This window comes from Melopsittacus undulatus, chromosome 4 (genome assembly GCF_012275295.1).
Source record: "Melopsittacus undulatus isolate bMelUnd1 chromosome 4, bMelUnd1.mat.Z, whole genome shotgun sequence".
Classification (NCBI taxonomy): domain Eukaryota; kingdom Metazoa; phylum Chordata; class Aves; order Psittaciformes; family Psittaculidae; genus Melopsittacus; species Melopsittacus undulatus.
In genome coordinates this window covers 64,333,234-64,352,240 of record NC_047530.1, presented here as the reverse complement: position 1 = coordinate 64,352,240, position 19,007 = coordinate 64,333,234, and the positions used below count along the sequence as shown (strand labels likewise).

At 37.5% G+C, this 19,007-nt stretch overlaps 1 protein-coding gene across 3 annotated transcripts in view; it reads left to right on the top strand.

The window, feature by feature from the left end:
* RHOBTB1 (Rho related BTB domain containing 1) overlaps positions 1–19,007 on the top strand; it is a 55,435-nt gene that overhangs the window by 19,164 nt on the left and 17,264 nt on the right. For all 3 annotated transcript variants that reach the window (XM_031053442.2, XM_031053441.2, XM_005153658.3), the window contains 2 exons: positions 9,895–10,096; positions 10,459–10,562. In XM_031053442.2, coding sequence (XP_030909302.1) covers positions 9,905–10,096; positions 10,459–10,562 — 296 coding nt within the window. In that variant the 5' untranslated portion in view covers positions 9,895–9,904. The remainder of the gene's footprint in view (positions 1–9,894; positions 10,097–10,458; positions 10,563–19,007) is intronic.

The window sequence follows — 19,007 nt, the reverse complement described above, 5'->3', positions numbered from 1 at the left end:
AGCAGTTGAGTGGCATGTCTCTCTGTAGAAGCTGTATTTCAAGACTGGAAGTCACAGTACATGGAAACAGAATAGCTTAATTTCTTTACATATTTTTCCTCTCCCATTAGCTTATTATTTTCTTTTATATGCACATTGGATTTGTATGCCAGATTCTATGCCTTAGGTATACATTGTATCTATACGCTATTAAAGGGGAGAGGGTCAGGGGGGAGGAAAAGGCACAACACTTGGTAACTTCAATATATGTACTAGGGTTCTTTAAGTGACTTAAGGAGCATAAGATCTGGAGCAGGCTCAGATGCGTAGAAGTATTTTTATCCAAGAAGAAATAAACATCAATATTAGCTCTCAGGAGCTTTCTAAAACTCCTGCCCTTTTAAAACTCCAAGCTTCACAAGTACTGTAGAGCATTAGGCTGAGAGGAAGAGCTGATCACTTGACCAGTAAATCCCAGCATTTGATTCTTTCCTAATACATTTTATTCACTGGAAAAATGTTTAAGTCCTGCATCCAGATGTTGCCCTGTGCTAAAGGAGATGAAGGACAGAGAAGCCTAGAGACAGGAGAAGGAAAGGAGCAACAGGTGTCTGACTAACTTCTCTCTTGCTCCCATCTATCGTGCTAAAAGAGCATATTGTAGGAAAAAGTATGTGCTTGGAAGGAAAGGAAAGGCTGAGCAGCCTGCTGCATACGGCAGACTTGAAGCTCATAGCAAGGCTAGTCTGACTGGTGAGAACGCACACTTGGATCACCGACTGGGTTTCCGTAAAAGAGATCAAAACCTGGTAGTGAAGGAGTGAATAGTGGCACACTGATTTGCTGCAGCTTGCAGTATGGGAGGTTATAGTTGGGCCCTTTATTACCATGGGTAAGTTTGTGAAGTATATTCCCTTTGATTCCCATCCAACATAATTCTCCTTTTCTGTTTTCCACTCCTTTCTGTCTGACATGAAAGACACAAGATGGCAATTTACCTCTTTTTTATTTTTATTTTTCTTCAGGAATGAATGTCTGTGTGGCACTAGATACAAGTAAACTTCACATGTACTCACCTCCTGTACAATTAAATTCTTGTTGCTGGATTTGCTTTTGAGACATGAATACAGAACTTGACCCAAGATCTGAAAGTAGCATTTATCTTAAGTCTGCCATCCTGAAGTATTTACTTTTCTAGTCAGTGTTGAGGTCTTTGGGGGATTTTTACCTGCTGTCATTCTGAGGCCTCACTCTCCTTATGTAGTTTCCTTGTAGCAATAATGTGTGGGAGTCAATAAAATCACATGTAACATCTTTCTAACATCTCTGATTAACAAAAAGGAGAATGCAAGAGAAACTTCACATAAAGTTCAATGAAACAAGAGCGTGATTCTCTCTTCTGGAAGGAAAACAAGCGCAGAAAGTGAATACAACAGTGTTCTGTGCTAGAAAGTCAACAGTGTCTCTGGAATATTTTTCTTTGTTTGTAGCTCTAGCAAAACTTGATAAATATTTTCCCCACAGAAATGCACAAAAGTTGGAAGAACGTCTTGTTTGGTAGTTATTGTTGATTTATTTATTTTCCTTCTGTACTGTTGGGGAAACTGCTCAAAGTAATGTTACCAAACAGCATACATGTCAACACCTGTCTTTAGAAATAGCTTAAATCGGTAACAACCTGTGCTAGAGTATCAGGAATTTAATGCTGTACAAGTTTCTGATGCTCTTAATTACATAAGAGTAAAATCAAGGATTTAATGTAGTTTATTACCATGAAACCCAGTAGTGTTGAATTAGGCCTTTCCAGTGATCCTTCTCCTTTTAATCTCAAATTTTATGTTATCTCAAATACTCCTGAGCATTGCAGTCATTAAGGATTCAGCTGCAGCTTTGCCCCAGTTATGTAGGTCCAAATAGCAAACCAGGAGCCAGATCATCTGATAGTCTATGTACGTTAGTGGGTCATGTGTTGCAGCAGCAGGGAACCTAGGGATTAAAAAGTTGGTGCTGAGGACCAAGCATGCAGTGTCCATGCTGCACACATTTCAGGGGTAAGGGGTGTTACTTCAGATAAGCTTTCATCTGGTCCTGTTGGATTGAGTGCTTGCTCATTAGCAGTGGGTGGCACATCTTCCACTTTAGATTCACTGAAAGGAAGTCAGTTTGTACACTCCGTGACTGCACCTCATGTGAACCAAAGCATGGAGTATTTTCTTCAAAAATGTACTTTTGATCTGAACTAAAATGCTAGTAGAGGTGCACCCTTAATCTGCTGCAGTGTAATCTTTTGTTGCAGAAGGAGGACCAGTCTAAGGACTTCAGTGCACAGTGCCATTTATGGGTGGCTGCTTTATAAAGTACCAGCTGTTCGGTGATGGTTATCGCCATCAATGGGTATTGTCCATTCTTCAGGTACTTTGTTCCAAGACACTTTTATTAATGTCAGCCACAGTTAATTTCAGTTTTTGATGATATGACAGATTATGACCCACAGCAATGCCAGATCTTGGTTACTGCCTAGTCTGCTCTAGTCATCTCTGGGAAATTGAAAGAACAGTCAACTGTAACCAATTGTACCTGTAATCCTAACAAAACACATCTGCAAAGCTAAAGTGTCAGCCTTAATGAATAAAAAATGTACCAGCTGTGGATTATTTCCCTTTTTCCAGGGATGGGTCCAGTTTGGCCACCCTTCCTCATATCTCTGCACAACAAGAAAGAAGAAATAAAAGGAGGCATAAGGGACTGCCCTGCTCTGTGGCCTGTTCTTGAGGCAGACTGGAGAATCGGTGGAGGGAAGGGTGGCAGTGTTGCAGTCTTTCCCACCATACAGAAAATGGTCACCCAGTAAACACTCACACTTGAGGTTCTGAAACAGTTAAATGTCCTTCACCTGCTGTATGGATTAATTTCTAGAGAGATGAAAAAAGGTCACAAAAGATATTGCAAGATATGTTGCAGGTCAAAATAATATGTAAGCTGCTCAGTGTAATCAGCTTGTTGATTTTTGCCCTCCAGGTCTTCCACAACTTGTCAGAAAATTGACATAGCTCAAGTCTAATGCTGAGCTTCACATTTGGATCTCTGTTTGGTCTGATAGTCTGTGTGTGTAGCAGGTACTTGTGGACTGCAGTTTTTCAGGCGGCTCAAGAGAGCCACTTGTTGTACCTAAAATTAGATGCTTTCTTGCTCAGCTGTTGAGCTTCAGGGCAGTCTGTTTTGTACAGTAAAGAAGAATTTTGCTACTATATCTGATTTTTGGTCATCTGAGGAAGTGCTCACTTTTACTGATCAAAAGGTGTTTGTGTCATCGCAGATGTAGGTCGGGCTTGACAGAGTCGTAATAACTAGCATTCAGAAACAAATCTGGAGTAAAGTATGCTGAGAAAGAGCAGACTGACAGGCTTCTGATACTACAAGCCATGAGTTATTACACCCCTACAGTTTCTACAAAGGTTGTGGTGATGATCTGACTGGGAAATTTTCTAGGTAAATATAGAGACGTGTTTTTGTCTTCTCTCTTTGCTTCTTCCTTAGAGGCTGCTTCTTTCATTTCTGTGTGTGGCCACGGTCAAATTTTGCTCCCTTTCAAATTTGAGGGATAGAGCAGGGATCAAGGCAGCTGAATGAAGGCTTCTAAGAACTTCTTTCTTCCAGCAAAGCATACAAAGTGAAGGGTAGCTTCCAGGAATAGATCTGATGCCTGTTGGCCACAAGCTGCCATGAAATAAGCTGGTTCAGACAAGCCAAGTGGAGTCTGTCTTGATAGCAGCCTCAGTACTTACCATCTTCAACTGTAACGAATTTTGACAGTGTTCTATGAGATTTATTTCTTCGTTGATACTGACCATAAATTGAAACACCCCAAATATCCTAGAATAGCTGAAAAAGGGAAGAACCCCTGTGTGAGATAAAGGTGTTCCTGCTGACCTGCTCTCTCTTTTTGTGGGCAACAACAGCCAGGGTTATCTCATTATCTCATACAATGAAGCAACATTTCCGTCAGCTTGCCTTTCTCTTTCTACCCATGGCAGATCCAAGGTTCTCACATTTGAGATCAGGTTAACTTTAGAATATAAGAACTTTTCTCCCAATTACTGTTACTGTCTTCTGTCAATGGGCCAGGTAGGGCAAGTAGTTTATACATTCCAGAGTTAATCTTGAATTTCTTCCTCCTGAGTCAGTCTCTTCTTTTACAATCTTTCCATGTAAACTGCCAGAACTTTAAGTAATGGCAAGAGGGCAGTGCCTCTTTATCCTGGATGAGAATCCAGCCTGATATGTATCATGCCCACCTTTGTCCCCTGGTGACCTAGTGATCTAATCCGACCTTGATTCTTATTACCCTTTGTCATCAGCTAGTGCTTTAGCTAGCCCTTAACCTTTCCTCATATCAGAGCTGTCTGTGAATTCTATGCTTTTGCACAAATGAATGGTAAGTCCTTCTGTTTTCTCCTCTAGCATATATATATGTTAGTCTGTTAAGATTATGAAACATGACAGGTTATATATTGAGAATGAACATTTCATACACTTGTTCTGGCTCGTGTGTATTTTGGTCCTTGCCAGCATACTGGTGTGTTAGGATTCTGGACTGTAAAGTAGTGACTTCAGTGCCTGAAGAACTGGCATTTCTCATCTCCTTTTTGTTTCCATGGTTGCAAACAGTAATTTTGCACCTTGGGGATGGAGGTAAGAGCATTGCATTGTCTTGTAAATTTTTGTTGTGTTCCTTTTGATATGTAATTGCGCAATGGTTCTCTGAAGGAGTCACTCCAAAACTATACTCAAATATACATCTCCAGAATAGATTGAAAGATGGGAGTATTTACAAATGCTCTTTCATATAGTTTCAAAATGTAGTTTTCAGGGATACATGTTGATGTTACTGATTGAGCTCAGGTTTTCAAATCATTTCCACTGGCACCATTCATATGAAATGGTGGTAGATTCCTGTGTCTGTTTCCATTAGATTCCTCCAATAAAATTGTGATCTCGTAATTGTCAGGTTGACATGCTGTTTGAATGACTTCCTGATTTGTATGTTTGGCCAGATTACTTGAGACAGGTTGGAATTATTAAAAACTACTGAGCTGACAAGTTTCTTACATGCTGTCACTGAACCTTCAGCTAAAACCTCTTAGCACAAGAACTAAGTAACATGCTTACTTGTTTTTATGCCAAGAGGTGCTATCTCAGTCTTACAAGACATGTTTAAGTATTGAGCTAAGAAGTAAACACCTGCAGGATCACTCCATAATCACTGATTAATGTAGATACTGCTTTGTAGTGTTTTGCTGAAGAGAAAAGGGTTGGTAATTAGCTACCTGCCTTTGAAAAAAATCTTGGTATTGTTTTGTATATGATTTAAAATATTTGGAAATTTCAGGATGGGCCATTAGCTGTGTAGACAGTGAGATCCATGACTGGATTGCTGATCCTGCACAGGGAAGTCACTGTTGGGTTTGGATCTTCATCTCCTTTCCTTCCAGTAAAGTGCAATTATAGCTTTAAATATATTAAAATTAATTCTCAAAAGAAGACAAGCTCATGGTTAGGATCTGCTTATTGTTTGTATATGAATATGCCTATATTAATACGGAGAGAAAGAGATTGTATGTGTCTGTTGTGTTCAATCTGTGTACCAGTGGCCTAGATGATCAAGTGGTATGCTTCAGCTACAGATTATCTAGAAAGGTGGTGTTTCTTTACTGAGGCTGAAGGATCTGCATGCTATGGCAACCACTACAGTTTTTAGGTGATAATAATAACAGCTCATTCAGCAGTGAAGTAAAACTACACAGAAAAAGAAAAAAATAAAAGAACAAGCACCCTACAGCAATTTGAGGTGAAGCAACAGAGAAAGAAATCAGTGTCTGTAACCATCTGCAAGCCATGGTTCAGAACAGTAACCTTATACTTCTTTGGAAATAAATCAGCTTTATTTAGAATAGTTCTTTTGTGCTAATCAATTTAATTAATTAAATGGCTCTATCTTAGATCTTGAGTCTGCTCACATCTCTCCTGATTTCTGTTGCCTCTGTCTCCTCTTTGTCTGTAAAAAATCACAGGTGACAATGTAAAAATAGAAACATCCTAAGAGATTTTTGAGATCCTATGTTATTCTTGAGGGTATCTTTTTTCATTTCCATCCATCTGCTCATCTTTCTTTGTAACTGGATTAAGCAGCTGAATCTTTAACTGCTTTCTTTTGGGACCTGACATATTTGACCAAATCTTTCCCTAGTAAGTTTCTTGATGCTCGTCATTTGATAGCCTTTCTGTCTTTCTGTGGCTTTTTTGGCAGTGTCCTTTCTGAGACTGGTCACACTTCCAGTAACTTTCCTCTTACTTTAACCTATTTTGTTTTCTTGGTAAACTGAACTAATGCAGGTTGTAGGTTGGTTTTAACAAGTTTTTCACTGGTCTTGGAATTTTATGCTGTTTTTTTTAATTAAGCTTCATGTAAGTTCATTTGTTCTTGTCTAACCAGTTTCGTTTCAGTTCCAGTTGGTCTTCCCAGCTGTTACCAGTCTTTCAGAGCTCAGACCTAGATTTTTTTTTTCATTTAAGTTTTTTAAATACATGTTTAGCATTTTTAATCAGTCTGATTGTATGATAGGTTTAGCACAAGCTTAACTTAGAGGCTACCTTAAAAAAACCCCAACTAACTGTGGCTGTATTTTATGGTCTTGTATATATTCCTGGCTTTAATCGTTCCAGTAGTCAGAAAGCTTCTGGCTACATCTGTAAGCATTTAGTCCACATGCTTTGCTAATTGTTTATACTGTAGTTTGTTGTTAGCATCTGTTTTTATTTGGGGTGTCTGAATAGCTGTCCAGGCTTCTGTCTGTCAGCCTCTTCAGGAGCTATTGCTGTTTTAATCACTTCCTGAAAACTAGTGAAAAATATAAAAATTCTTGCATTTTAAATAAATAGATACTCTGTATATACTAGTGTGGGTTTACTATTTCCCTTAACATTGTCTCAAATCTCTACTTTTTGTACTATTTTTATTCCCAGTTTATTTTAATCTCTATCCTGTGCAGTATTGAGTCATGCTAAAAATAGTGTCATTAGACTGCCATTGATCTACAACAGGGCATTCAAGCATGCTGTGTCTGAGTTCTGTGATAACTTTGCTTTAATTTAGTAAGTATATAGGAAATTTAAACAAAAATAAAATTAAACCATATTTTGATGTATTCCTTTCCAGGATTCTCAAATAGTTACACTGATTTTACTTATTACTTTTATTTGGATTTGCCTGTTAATTTTTAACTTACTTTGTTATTCTCTTGGAAATTATTTCAAAATTCCAGACTCTTTACTTAATACATATTTTGTGACTGACTGAACTGCATTTTTGCAGAACTACCATTCAAGAACTTTTGAAGAATTTTTAAATCAGATTGTTATATAAAACCTCAGGTAGTCTTTGTAACAACATTTTAATGAAATACTGGGTTGGAGGAAAAATTGGTTTGCCATCTCTCTGCTTGATAGTTTAAAACCAACCAGACACACTGACTAGCCACACTCCTTCAGTTTGTTTTCCAGCCTTGTAAATATTTCCACATTCCATCTGTGATGTCTAGTCCATGCATGAATAAAATATGAAGTAATTTAATAACACATACTATGTGAGGGGGTGCTGTTTATTCTCAGACTTGAAATGAGACATTTTTAAATCACACACTGAAACCTCTTGGGGTTTTCTTATTCGGGGGCTTTTTTGAGGCTGTGGTGTATGTTTCATTCTCTCTAATGTGGAAAAAAAGGTGTGGGGTTTTTTATTTATTTATATCTTTATTGTATTCTTGGAAAGAACGTGAAGGAGAAAAGAGGAGTTAACTCTCAATTTTTTTCTTGTATTGGACTAATGGAGATGATGATACAAAACCCATGGACCATTCCAGGAGGTATTAGCCTCATGGGAGCTTGCATCCAACAGGTAACTGAGGTTGGATTGCAGAAAGGGAACTGAAAGTCTCTGTAGTCCTTCACTTCAAGACTAGTAACTTTTCAGGGTGCAGGTTACAACTCAGATGAAGGGATAACAGCAATATCTTAATAGTTTTGTTTACTTATCAGGTAAAACCTCTGTGCCAACATAACAGGTTGGTATCACAAGGCCATGAGGGTTTACACTGCAGTGCGTATTCACATGTATGTTTGAAGCTATGTTATTTGCTCTACATTTGACAAATTGCAGAGCTCCAGTTGTGCAACTGTGTACTTGTGCCAGGATGCAGTTCTGGGCCTGTGTTTCAGTTTAGTGTAGGACAACTCTAGATATATTTGTACATGCTAGTCTGTGCTGTAGTATTTCCATAAGCATCCAACGTCTGTGAAAACATCAGTGTAACACAGTAGTGGCATAAACTCACCCATGCATCTTGCTGTATATGTGGTTTCTAATTTCTCCCATTCACAAGTAAATAAAAATTGTAGCTATACCTTAGCCATGATAGCTATTAACATGCAATCTGTGTTCAAAATTTTAAATAAATGGGTAGTATTTAGTTCTAACACTGACTTTTGTTTCACTTTAAATAATGACAGAATACAGTTAAAATTAGCGTTTGGCTAGTCATTACTAAGCATGCTCTTTCTTGAATCGTAACATAGTGCCTCTGACACAGTGAAAAATGGACACAAGAACAGTTTGTATCTATTATTTTCAGCAGCCTGACAGGTAACATATATTCTATATTTATGTGCAAGTGAGATATGAATATTAAAGAAGGTATTAAAAAAATAACTTGCCTTCTTTATTTGTAGTGCTTTACTCTCAGGAAAAAGGACACCATCATTGCAGATGATGACCTGTGTTTCGTTGATTAGAGTGCTGTAGGTTTCCTTGCTGAAATAATTATTAGGCAAGCCTTCTTGAGCATTCCTTCTTGCATTTTCCCTTTTCTCCCTCCTTGATTATCATTTTCTGTCAGAGACCAGATTGCTCAGCAGAATACTAGACATTTGAAAATCAAAATCAGATATATCAAACTATGATCCTCCATTACTTTATATGAAAATACCACATACCTTTATATGAAAATTACATACTGCAATAAACTTAACAGGACTTACTTTTGGTTTTTCAAATATCATTTTTTTTTCAGCTTGTATTCCTATCCAGGCATTTGTTCAATACGTTGACATAGAATATTTAAGTAAATATTTTCAATAATAACTTTCCATGAAGGTAGTGTCTTCATTTTCCATCATCAAGTGAAAAATAATTTGTAGGTATAGATAAGTATATTTGCAAGTTCCTGCTTGGTTATTAGGTTTCATTTTAGTACATGATTTGTACACACTTTTCCTTGGAAAATTTGGAGTGTGTGATACATGAAGGATATAATGGGAGTTGTGTTTTATGGGAAACAGAGTCCTGGAATCATCTTACAATTCAGTTTTATTGTATGCATATAACTAAAACCATCTGCATGACTCGCTGTTAGTAATATTGTTTGGACAGCCCTAAATCAAATCCTGAATGAGCAAGGTATGGAAGGCAGGTTTATACTGGTATCCTTCAGGTTAAACCCACTGAAGCCCAGTCTTTTTTCTGTCTTGGTATAACAAGTATTAGCAAGAGGTAAGTTTGTGCTAGCTGTCCTTGTTTCACCAAGATCTATCTTCTGCAAACAGGCCTGTGTTTACAGAAACCAAAGTGAAAATAGCATGTGAACAGCATAAACAGACCATGGTCAAAATAGTTGTACATTTGCATAACTGTGTGGTATTTAAAGCAACCACTAGCTTGCTTTGGTACAGTTTACTACTAGCTTTTCCTTAAGAGTTTGTCCTCTTCAGGCATCTCTCAAGAAATGGAAGTAGAAGGGTCTGATTCTAAATAGCACCAGTTTTACACAGCAGTAGAAAACAAGTTTGACTGTCTTGTTACAGTTTTTGATAAATGGACATTGACATGGACTACGAAAGACCCAACGTTGAAACTATCAAGTGTGTGGTGGTTGGAGATAACGCAGTGGGAAAGACTCGTCTAATTTGCGCAAGAGCATGCAATACAACCTTGACTCAGTATCAGCTGCTGGCAACTCACGTACCAACTGTCTGGGCCATTGATCAGTATCGTGTCTGCCAAGAGGTAAGGACTGCAGGTGTACAAAATATGGAGCACATGCTGTGCGGTTGTACTATTATTTATTGGCCAGCCTGCCTTTGTCAGGATGCAGCAATGAACTCACAAGTATTTTATGTGCAGTCTCTACTGCAGCCGTGGTCTGATACGCATCTCCCCACGTCTCTCATTCCAAAGTAACTTTTTTTATCAAACCTATTTTTAGGAAGATGCATATTCTGCCTGTTTTATGAAATTAAAAACCGTATGTGGTAGACATACATGTGATAGACTCTTGGTCTAATATGCTTTGAATTTTCTTACAGGACGAATTAGAAACTCACTTGTTTCATGAAGGAAAGGAGAATGTTACATGTGTTCTGTTCTAGGTCCTAGAACGCTCAAGAGATGTTGTGGATGAAGTGAGTGTTTCTCTCAGGCTATGGGATACATTTGGGGACCACCACAAAGACAGGCGTTTTGCTTACGGAAGGTAAATAGATCCAAGCAAAATTTTAAGTAATACTTGTAGTAAAATTTTTGGGCTGAAAAAAAATTACAAATCTTAATTTTGAAAAGCAAGGACTTAAAAAAAATCAAGGATATTCATATTCCTGCCTGTTGCAAAGAGGATTATCTGCTGCAAGGATTAAAGAGATATAAGTATTTAAAAAGCAGCATAGTTTTACTACACTACATTTCCTTGAACAGCCTGCTGAGCTCTGCCAACAGCGGTTGTCCTATTTCAAATTTTAAAGAACATTCCCCAAAATAAGACTGTAGTTTTACAAAACTGAATATCATCATTCCCTGCCTGTATAAGCAGTGTATGATATAGTTGCCCAACAAGCAACTACAAGGAGAGATGTTGGGAAACATCACTCTTACTCAATTAAATATTTATTTTATTAAAACCTCTAGTGTTGAATGGGCAGCTAACCCCTTGAGACCAGAGCCAATTTCATGAAAAGTGATGCTTTTCTGTATTTTCTTAATTAAAGCTGAGGAAAGAAGTTTTTTTTTTCTATAAAGTATCTGCCTGTGAATAGATTAACCCTGGAAATTAAAAAAAAAGTAATCTAGATCTTTCCAGCATGTATAACTTCTGCATAGTTTCAACAAGAACTGAAGCCAGTGATAGTCTTTCTGTTTTGTTTAATGGTAATTAGATCTAGCCTTGTGGAAGTACAGGGAGCAGAACAGTGTTGTAATGGGCATTTGAATGCATATATCATGTGAGCAGATGAGCTGCATTGGGCAGATACTGAGTTGAGGATGGATTTTGGTCAAATATTTTTGTAACTGACATTTAAGTGAGGTCTTGGTCCTCACACATTTTGGGTTTTTTTTACCTTCTTGAACTTTTTAAAATCCTCTTACCTGCTTTGGTCTCTGCAGCTAATAAAACTTCCATAGACCTTTATGGCCAGCTGGATAAAAATCTGGATTTTTTTTTTTTCCTTCCAGCTGGGAATGCCCATCGTAGGGTGTCTGTCTAAGCTTTGCATTCCATGCTGCCAAAATGTACCATCTTACTCTTTTCCTTCGCTCTGTACTACCTGATGAAACAAGTGACTTGGAGTGATGCCAGTCTTTTGTATTCTCTACCCCTTAGTACCACTGGAGAGGGTTCTGTTGGTTGAACCCAATGGTCAAATTTTCACACTGTATGGCAAACCGTCCTTTGTAGCCCAGCCCTGTGCTAGTTTGTTTTCACAGTGTCATGAATTACTTTCACTTTTGTATCAGAAGATATAGCAAGATGTGAGTATGCAATCTGTACCATTTGTAAATCAGCTTTGAGAGTGAGGAAAGTTACTGACTTTAAGGTAATATTTGCCTTAATATTTAGGGTTACTTTAGTATGTGAATAGGTACTCTTTTACCTTTAGGCAGAATATGAACCCTACTTTGATAAAAACAGATGTACCTTAATGTTTTCACCAACTGTTCCTCTGATATGGCTTCCTGATAATTCTGCACCAGATACTGTGTCACTGAGAAGATTACTAGAGATTAGGAGGACAAAATCAGGCATGTTTTGAACTCTGATCCCACATTTACTGGTAGGACAATAGAGGGGGGAAACAACATACTTAGATTCTAATCCTGCAAATGCCAAGGAGAATGTGTATAACTTGAGATCTCGTGGGATTAAGCATATGAACACAGTGATTCACCTGTAATATTAGCAGAAGTGAGCCTGTGTGACATAAGGTTTGCTATACTATGATTAACTTTAAAAGGCTGTTCTGGATACCTGCTGTTGTGTTTTTCTGCAAGTTTGTTAATGAAGAAAGTAACTGAAATTCTAAAGGCACTAGTTCATAAATAGAAACTTAGTTGCAAAATTTACTAGTTGTAAAGCACTGCTTAGGTACTTTATTGTTTTGAAAGGTATTAGTGTTTCATGTAAAAGTAACTGTTTAGTATTTTATCTATTTTAGCGTTTTTAAAAGAGATTTCTAATTTTGAATGTTCACATTTGTAGGGGTTGATTTTAAATCACTTCTGTACATTGAACTACAGTCTACTCATAGCTGAGTCAGATCTTGCAGTACACTGGAAGGCACATTTTATACCAAACTGCTCAAGGCTGCACCTACATGTGCCCCACATTTCTGATTGTCTGAAGGAACATATAACAATATAACCCTTCAGGTCTCTTCAAAATTTTTTATGCATATGTGCTTGTGTGCAGGGAAGGTTTATTTCAGACAAACATTCAGCCAGGACTTCTAATTGTCCCAAACTTGATGTAACAAGAGCCAGCAGGTCATTAATTCACATGCTGCTCATTGGAAAAGATGTTCTATGCAGTTTTGGAAAATGTTTCATAAATAGATTATGCTATAGATGGCAGGGTGAACAGTTAATAGGACTTGCAGCAACAATAAATCCTTCTTAATTCTTTATTGTTCACAGAAATGTGAAAGGATGACAAAGAATATGTGTTTTCCACTATTTTTCTGACAGAAAGAGAGAAACATATTTGAATGCCACTGAGGATGGAATAGTTAATGCTTCTGCTGCCATCCTTTAAAATAGGGCTATGGAAAGTGAGATCCAGCCTGCATTCTACAGTGTGGTGTTTACTTTAATAATAAAAATCCTCTGAGAGCTTTGGGAAATGGCCTCTGACAGCTTAAGGGAGGGAGAGGGATGTGGCTGGAGGAAATTGTGGAAATACTTGTTGCAGTTTTGTAGCATATGTTTTGGCTGTTTTGTTTTGGTTTTTTTTCCCTAAAAAACTAAAGCATGTGCTTTAGTTTTGGAAGTTTCTTGTTCAGTTCTGCTTAGTCACTATGTGATGCCAGTCATTGTTGATATTGTCTCACAAGGTTTCATCTGAGACAGAATCACTCCAAAACACTGTAAAATGACCATGTCCTTGTTGTCATTGGCATACTGATTTCCATCTCCTAGTCACCTCTTTGTTTAATATCAATCTAGTCTTAGTGCTGTTGTATTCCGTGAGCCTGCAAATTAAGTGGAAGCTTCACATAAAGCTCAAGTTGTTATTACATCCTAGTTTCTCTGGGAGGCACTAAATTGCACGTGTAAAGACATGAAAAGATCTTAATTTATGTTCCAGCTTGTCAGGGTTTACTATGCTCTATCCTCCTGTCCAATCTGGTTTTGAATGAGTGTCAGCATACTGTGTTAAAACTAATTCTAAAAGCAAAATGGAAAAAAGACTGGCTTTCACTTTTTTTCTTTTGCATCCATTTTAGTTTTTTTAGGTGAACATGTTTGACTACAATTTGACTAATATCCTGTTCTTTTTATACATGCTGCTCTAGTATGTGTGTACATGAGTACAAATCTGCAAAGAGTTAATTCAGTTGCAATCAAATATTTATTCTCAATAGCAAGGATGTGGTTTGTCAGCTAATTCAACCAGGATGATTTATTTATTTGCAACTTAAATATGAGCTGTAGACCAAACAAAATCTGTTCGTACAGCATGGACAGAAAACAGCTTTTTCCTCGTGACTTACAAATCTGAATGAGCCTTGATGTGAGACTGCTGACAGAGCTTTTTAAAATACGTTTAGAGTATTTCCTCTATTGTGAATGGGTTTCATAAGCCTTGTGGGTATTGTATGTACACAGAGGAGCACATGCATTCATCTTTTTCTGTGTGATTACAATTCCTTTAACCAGTTACTTCAATGTAATTGAATCCATAGAAATAGACCTGAATGCTACTAAAAAAGGTCAATGAGAATAGGAGTTTATCACTGATATTTGAAGACTTCCACTGTTCTCTTTACGGCTGTTTTATTTTCTGTTTCTTTTTACTAAAGGACAGTGATAATATTTCTATTAAACAAGCAAACAAAACAAACATGTAGCTTTGATGTAAAATTCTATTTGCATTCAGCAAATCCAGTGAGATTTGGGTGAGTTAGGTATCTTCACAGATTTACTTGGTTTGCCTTTAGTTAAATCAGTGCCTTCTGTCACTCTCTGCCTGTGCCTAGGCTGAGAATCATCCAGCAGCTCCTTTTCTCAGAAAAGGTCCAAGGTTTCAGAAGTGCTTTGAATAAAAACCCATATTTCCCACCACAGTCTTACTGTCCCTGTTTTATGTTACAATAATTCTTCATCTTTCACATGCCTTACGAGCCATTTAGTGGCATGGGTTGGAGGGAATCATCACAGCTGTGTCTTCACAGCAGTAGCACTTAACAGACACAAGACAGTCCTTTCCTTTGTTAGCAAAGGGTCTGCTGATAAGGAATCCAGTTGTTTCCAGATGTCTCTGCCTTGGCAGCTTCCTTTTGATATGTTTTGCCACAACAAAAAGTGATATGCAGTATTGCTGAATCATAGAACAGTTAGGATTGGAAAGGACTTCAAGATCATCTAGTTCCAACCCCCTTGCCATGGGCAGGGACACCTCACACTAAACCATATCACCCAAGGCTTCATCCAACCTGGCCTTGAACACTGCCAGGAATTATCTTTAAATACAAAATTTGTGAGCCTTCCCATCTACTTTACAGTGGTTTATAAGCTGCTCATGTTCTTCATGAAGAAATCCTGAAGAACTCCTGTAAAAAGCTTTTTTTTTATTTGTTATGATTTTTTTTCTCTGTTGAGTTTGACTCAGATCAGCCCCAAAAACGACTACAATGAGCAGAGAGCATCACAGAGAGATAGCTTTCTTCGTAATTTTATTCTGATGTGATGTGTCTATGCACTAGGGTTTTTTTTGTTCTTTCATTAGCTACTTTAATATTTGAGGCTTTTTCGGTCAGTTTATGGAAAGTATACGGTTTATATACTTAAACCACTGAAATCTTATCTGCATCCCACCATGGTTTCAGGTTGTTAGTAGAAAGAGGTTGCTATGGAATTGCTGTTTGGAATTCTTCTTTCCTCTAAAAGGTATGTGCCAAACAATTGTTTGTGCAGTCTGAGCCTCGACTTGATGCATATCTGTCTGTACTAGAGAGACCTGTAAGGCTTCGAGCCTTCACTGACTGGAGTGAAAAAGAACATATCGAATGTTAATTGTGGTATTACATCATTTTCCATTTTTCCTTGCTCTTCCAAGTTAGTGGTGAAGTGGCTGAGTACAAGGAGGATGTTTGGGTTCTATACTAAAAAGCTAAAAGGCAACAACAAAATCTTTTGGAAACGTTAAACCTGGGAAGTGACTTTCCATCAAAGTCTTGATCTTAGTGAATTATTTCCTTGTGAATAGGTGCTAGGTAGATTTCTTGAGTCATTTTCTACTCCAAGAATTTCAGTATTTCAGTCTGGATTTCCTCATATGTATGTCAGAATATGGAAACCAGTCTGCACAGGCAGATACAGCTGTTAAAAACTGTCATCAATAACTCTGTGACATCAACTTGCCAGTTAAAATTTCGTGGCCGTTTTTGTTGTTGTTTGTTGTTTGCAGTGGGTTTGTTTGGTTTGGTTTGGTTGGGTTTGTTGGTTTTTTTTAACAAAGAAGAGGAAGCGACTGATTTTGGTGCTAGCCTAAAGAAAGCAAGAAATATGAAAATCTGTATTTTTCTGCCCAAAGAAAGAGATGCGTTTAGCATCTGTTAGTGTTTTCGTGTGTTCTGTGGCTTCAGAAGTCAGTCGTGTGCTGGATGCAAACCAAACCCTATCATTTTTCCTTCTCTGGATTTTTACCTCGCTTTTTGTCTTGTCTCTGGCTTCCTAGCTCTATGTTCTTCATCAAAACTTACAAAGAATCATGCTTTTACTGAAATCTGGGACTTAACTTTGGATCTTCCTTTTTCTTCCTTTTTTTTTTTTCCATCCTTACATCCCTGCCCACCCTGAAATAGTTTATTTATTTATTTTTTTATTTCCAAACACGGTGCTTGAAATGATGTTTTAACTTGAGCTGTTCTTACTTCTTTTAACTCAGTATGATTTTCTGATTTATCATTGATCATAGAGGGTGGGCTGGCAGTAGATGAAGGGTTCATTTGTTCCTGTGTTTGTTTTTCCGCAGTACCTTTGAATGTTAGTTGGCTCTCTGTAGTGAGATAACATGTAGTTCTCATCTGTAAGCTGCCTTCTTACAGTAACAGAAAATACACTCAAAAAGCCCACCTTTCCCTTTTTCTGGTTTCTCCATTGTGTTATAAATTTATTTCACTGTCTGGAATCAGCAGTCAGCTGATATGTCTTACAAAAACATTTTCAGCTATAATCGTATCAGTTCCTTTGTATGATATTGTGAGTTTTGGTGTTCTCGCTGGATTGGTGTGTTCCAGCTAGCCCTGTACCTTCTCTTTCTCTGTCATTTTCTTTTATCCTTCTTCAATGATTTGGTGTTCAGGCTTTCTGTGTTACTTCTATAAACCCCTGCTTTGCATGTCATATGCAGAATATTTCAGTATTACAACCTCAAGTAGTAATCTGTAGAACTCTGTTTATCATAGCATTTTTGTTCCTGCATTAGAAATGCAGTAATTGAGATCTCTACTCCAGGGGAGGGACAAAAGCATGTTGGTATGTTATGGTGGATATGTATACTGCAAATATACCTGATTCCAAAGAGAGTTTTATTGAGTCTACTGGCAAAATTTGGCCAGAATCATGTATGGGTACCTCCAGCAGCCTGTTTCAATTGCGGAGTTCTAATTAGCACTAAGATGGATTTTTTGCATATGTAAATGCTGAACCGGAATTATGATAAATTCACTGCTTAGAGCCAGCAATAAAATGAACCAAATTCCAAGAATGTGTAAGCAGTCCTTTAAATTATCTAAAAAAAAAATACATCCGTTTCTTATGTTTTTCCACAGGACTTCACCATTCTTTTTAGCGCTATTTCTGATCAGATATTTGTGCAATAAGAGTAGCTCTCACAAGTTTCTGCAATGGAAAATAAGATATTTTAATCATTCTTTGTGATATCAAAACATTTTTTATCATTGTCTGTAAATCCATAACTGGTTTCCCATGAGTACCTCAAAGGAAATAGAAGAGATTTTAAAATGCTTAACATTTGAGAATGATGTATTGTTTGTAAAGGATGCTTGGGAAAACTCCACTTTTGAAGCACAGTCTTGAAATATGAAATTTTCTAAAGTTATCCTTATCTTCTTTCTGTTACTGTTGTTTCCTACTAAAAATGATGTTACAGAAATTACAGAAATGGATCTGCATGCTACTCACTACAAAATCTGAATATATTTCAGGGCATTTTGACAGCTTCGCACATTACACCAGTGCTTAAGAAGCTTCACAGCTGTTGGTAAAGTATAGAACTAATTGATTCTCCTGCTCGCACCCAGGGCACTGCATGGTCTTGCCCTGCCTTACCTGGATATCTTCAGTTCTTCACATGCCAGGCACTCCCTGCATTTCAGTTTACTTAGCCTCTCATCTGTTTTGAGTGTGTGCACATAAGTCTCGTGTCTTCAGGTCACTTTGTTATGCTCACCCATCACTTAATGAATTTCTTCTCATTTCATGTGATGGCTGTAACTGCATTTACTAAATACTGAGCCCACTAAAACATGATCAGCCTTGCTTATCTGCACACTTTTTTTTTTTTTTGGCTCAGTGAGATACATGCATGATAAATTTCATATAAGTGAGTGAATCTCTTCAAAATGTATCTGGATTGACATGGAGATGTAGCAGGATTTTGTTCAGCCATAAGTAAAAGTCTCAATTTAATTATTTGATGTACTTCTGGTGCCTGAACCTACTGTGTTTGGGAGCTTGGGGGATGGTGTTTGCATTCAGGCTGCTGCCCTACACAGTCTCTCCTTTCAGGTGGTTGAATCACTATGCCAAGTGAACACTATAGAGCTCTTCTCAAATTCTGGTCTCAAATGGGCAAAGTTCAGCTGTGATGCAGGACTCTGAGGAATCTTGGGAGAAATATGGGAAGTGTGTAGGGGAAAAAATGAAGGCAGGTATAAAAGCTAAACAACTTTTTATTGATAAATGTCTAAGGATTAGCTGTTCTGGTAAAATAAGGAGTCTAACAATTAGGATGCTCCTCTACAAAACCATTTGGTCTATAGAATTCAAATAGAGTCCCTTACTTTAATCTTGCTTCTCAGAAAAATAGGGAAAAATAAAGACTAATTGGAGAAATCCAGTGCTTGTTTGTTTGTTGTGTCCCACATCCCCCCCAAGTCTGTTGTTAAAGTTTGATTTTATTCAATATGTGCAACAGATTTCTTGTCAGCAAAAATCTAATTTGTTTATCCTTAAACTGATTCTGTCAGGTTTAACTCTTGGGTCTCGTTTAAGCTCTCCAAAACTAACTACTTGCTTTTTACTTGCTCTCTAGAAAGATGAGAAAGTAGCATGGCAATACAATTCAGTCTTCCTCCTTTTCCTCTTTCCCACTTCCTGCATTGAATTCCAAGTCAGAGATATCTCGTCTTCACATACTGCATTCCTCTTTATTTCTTCTGCTTTCCAAACCCAACAGTATTAT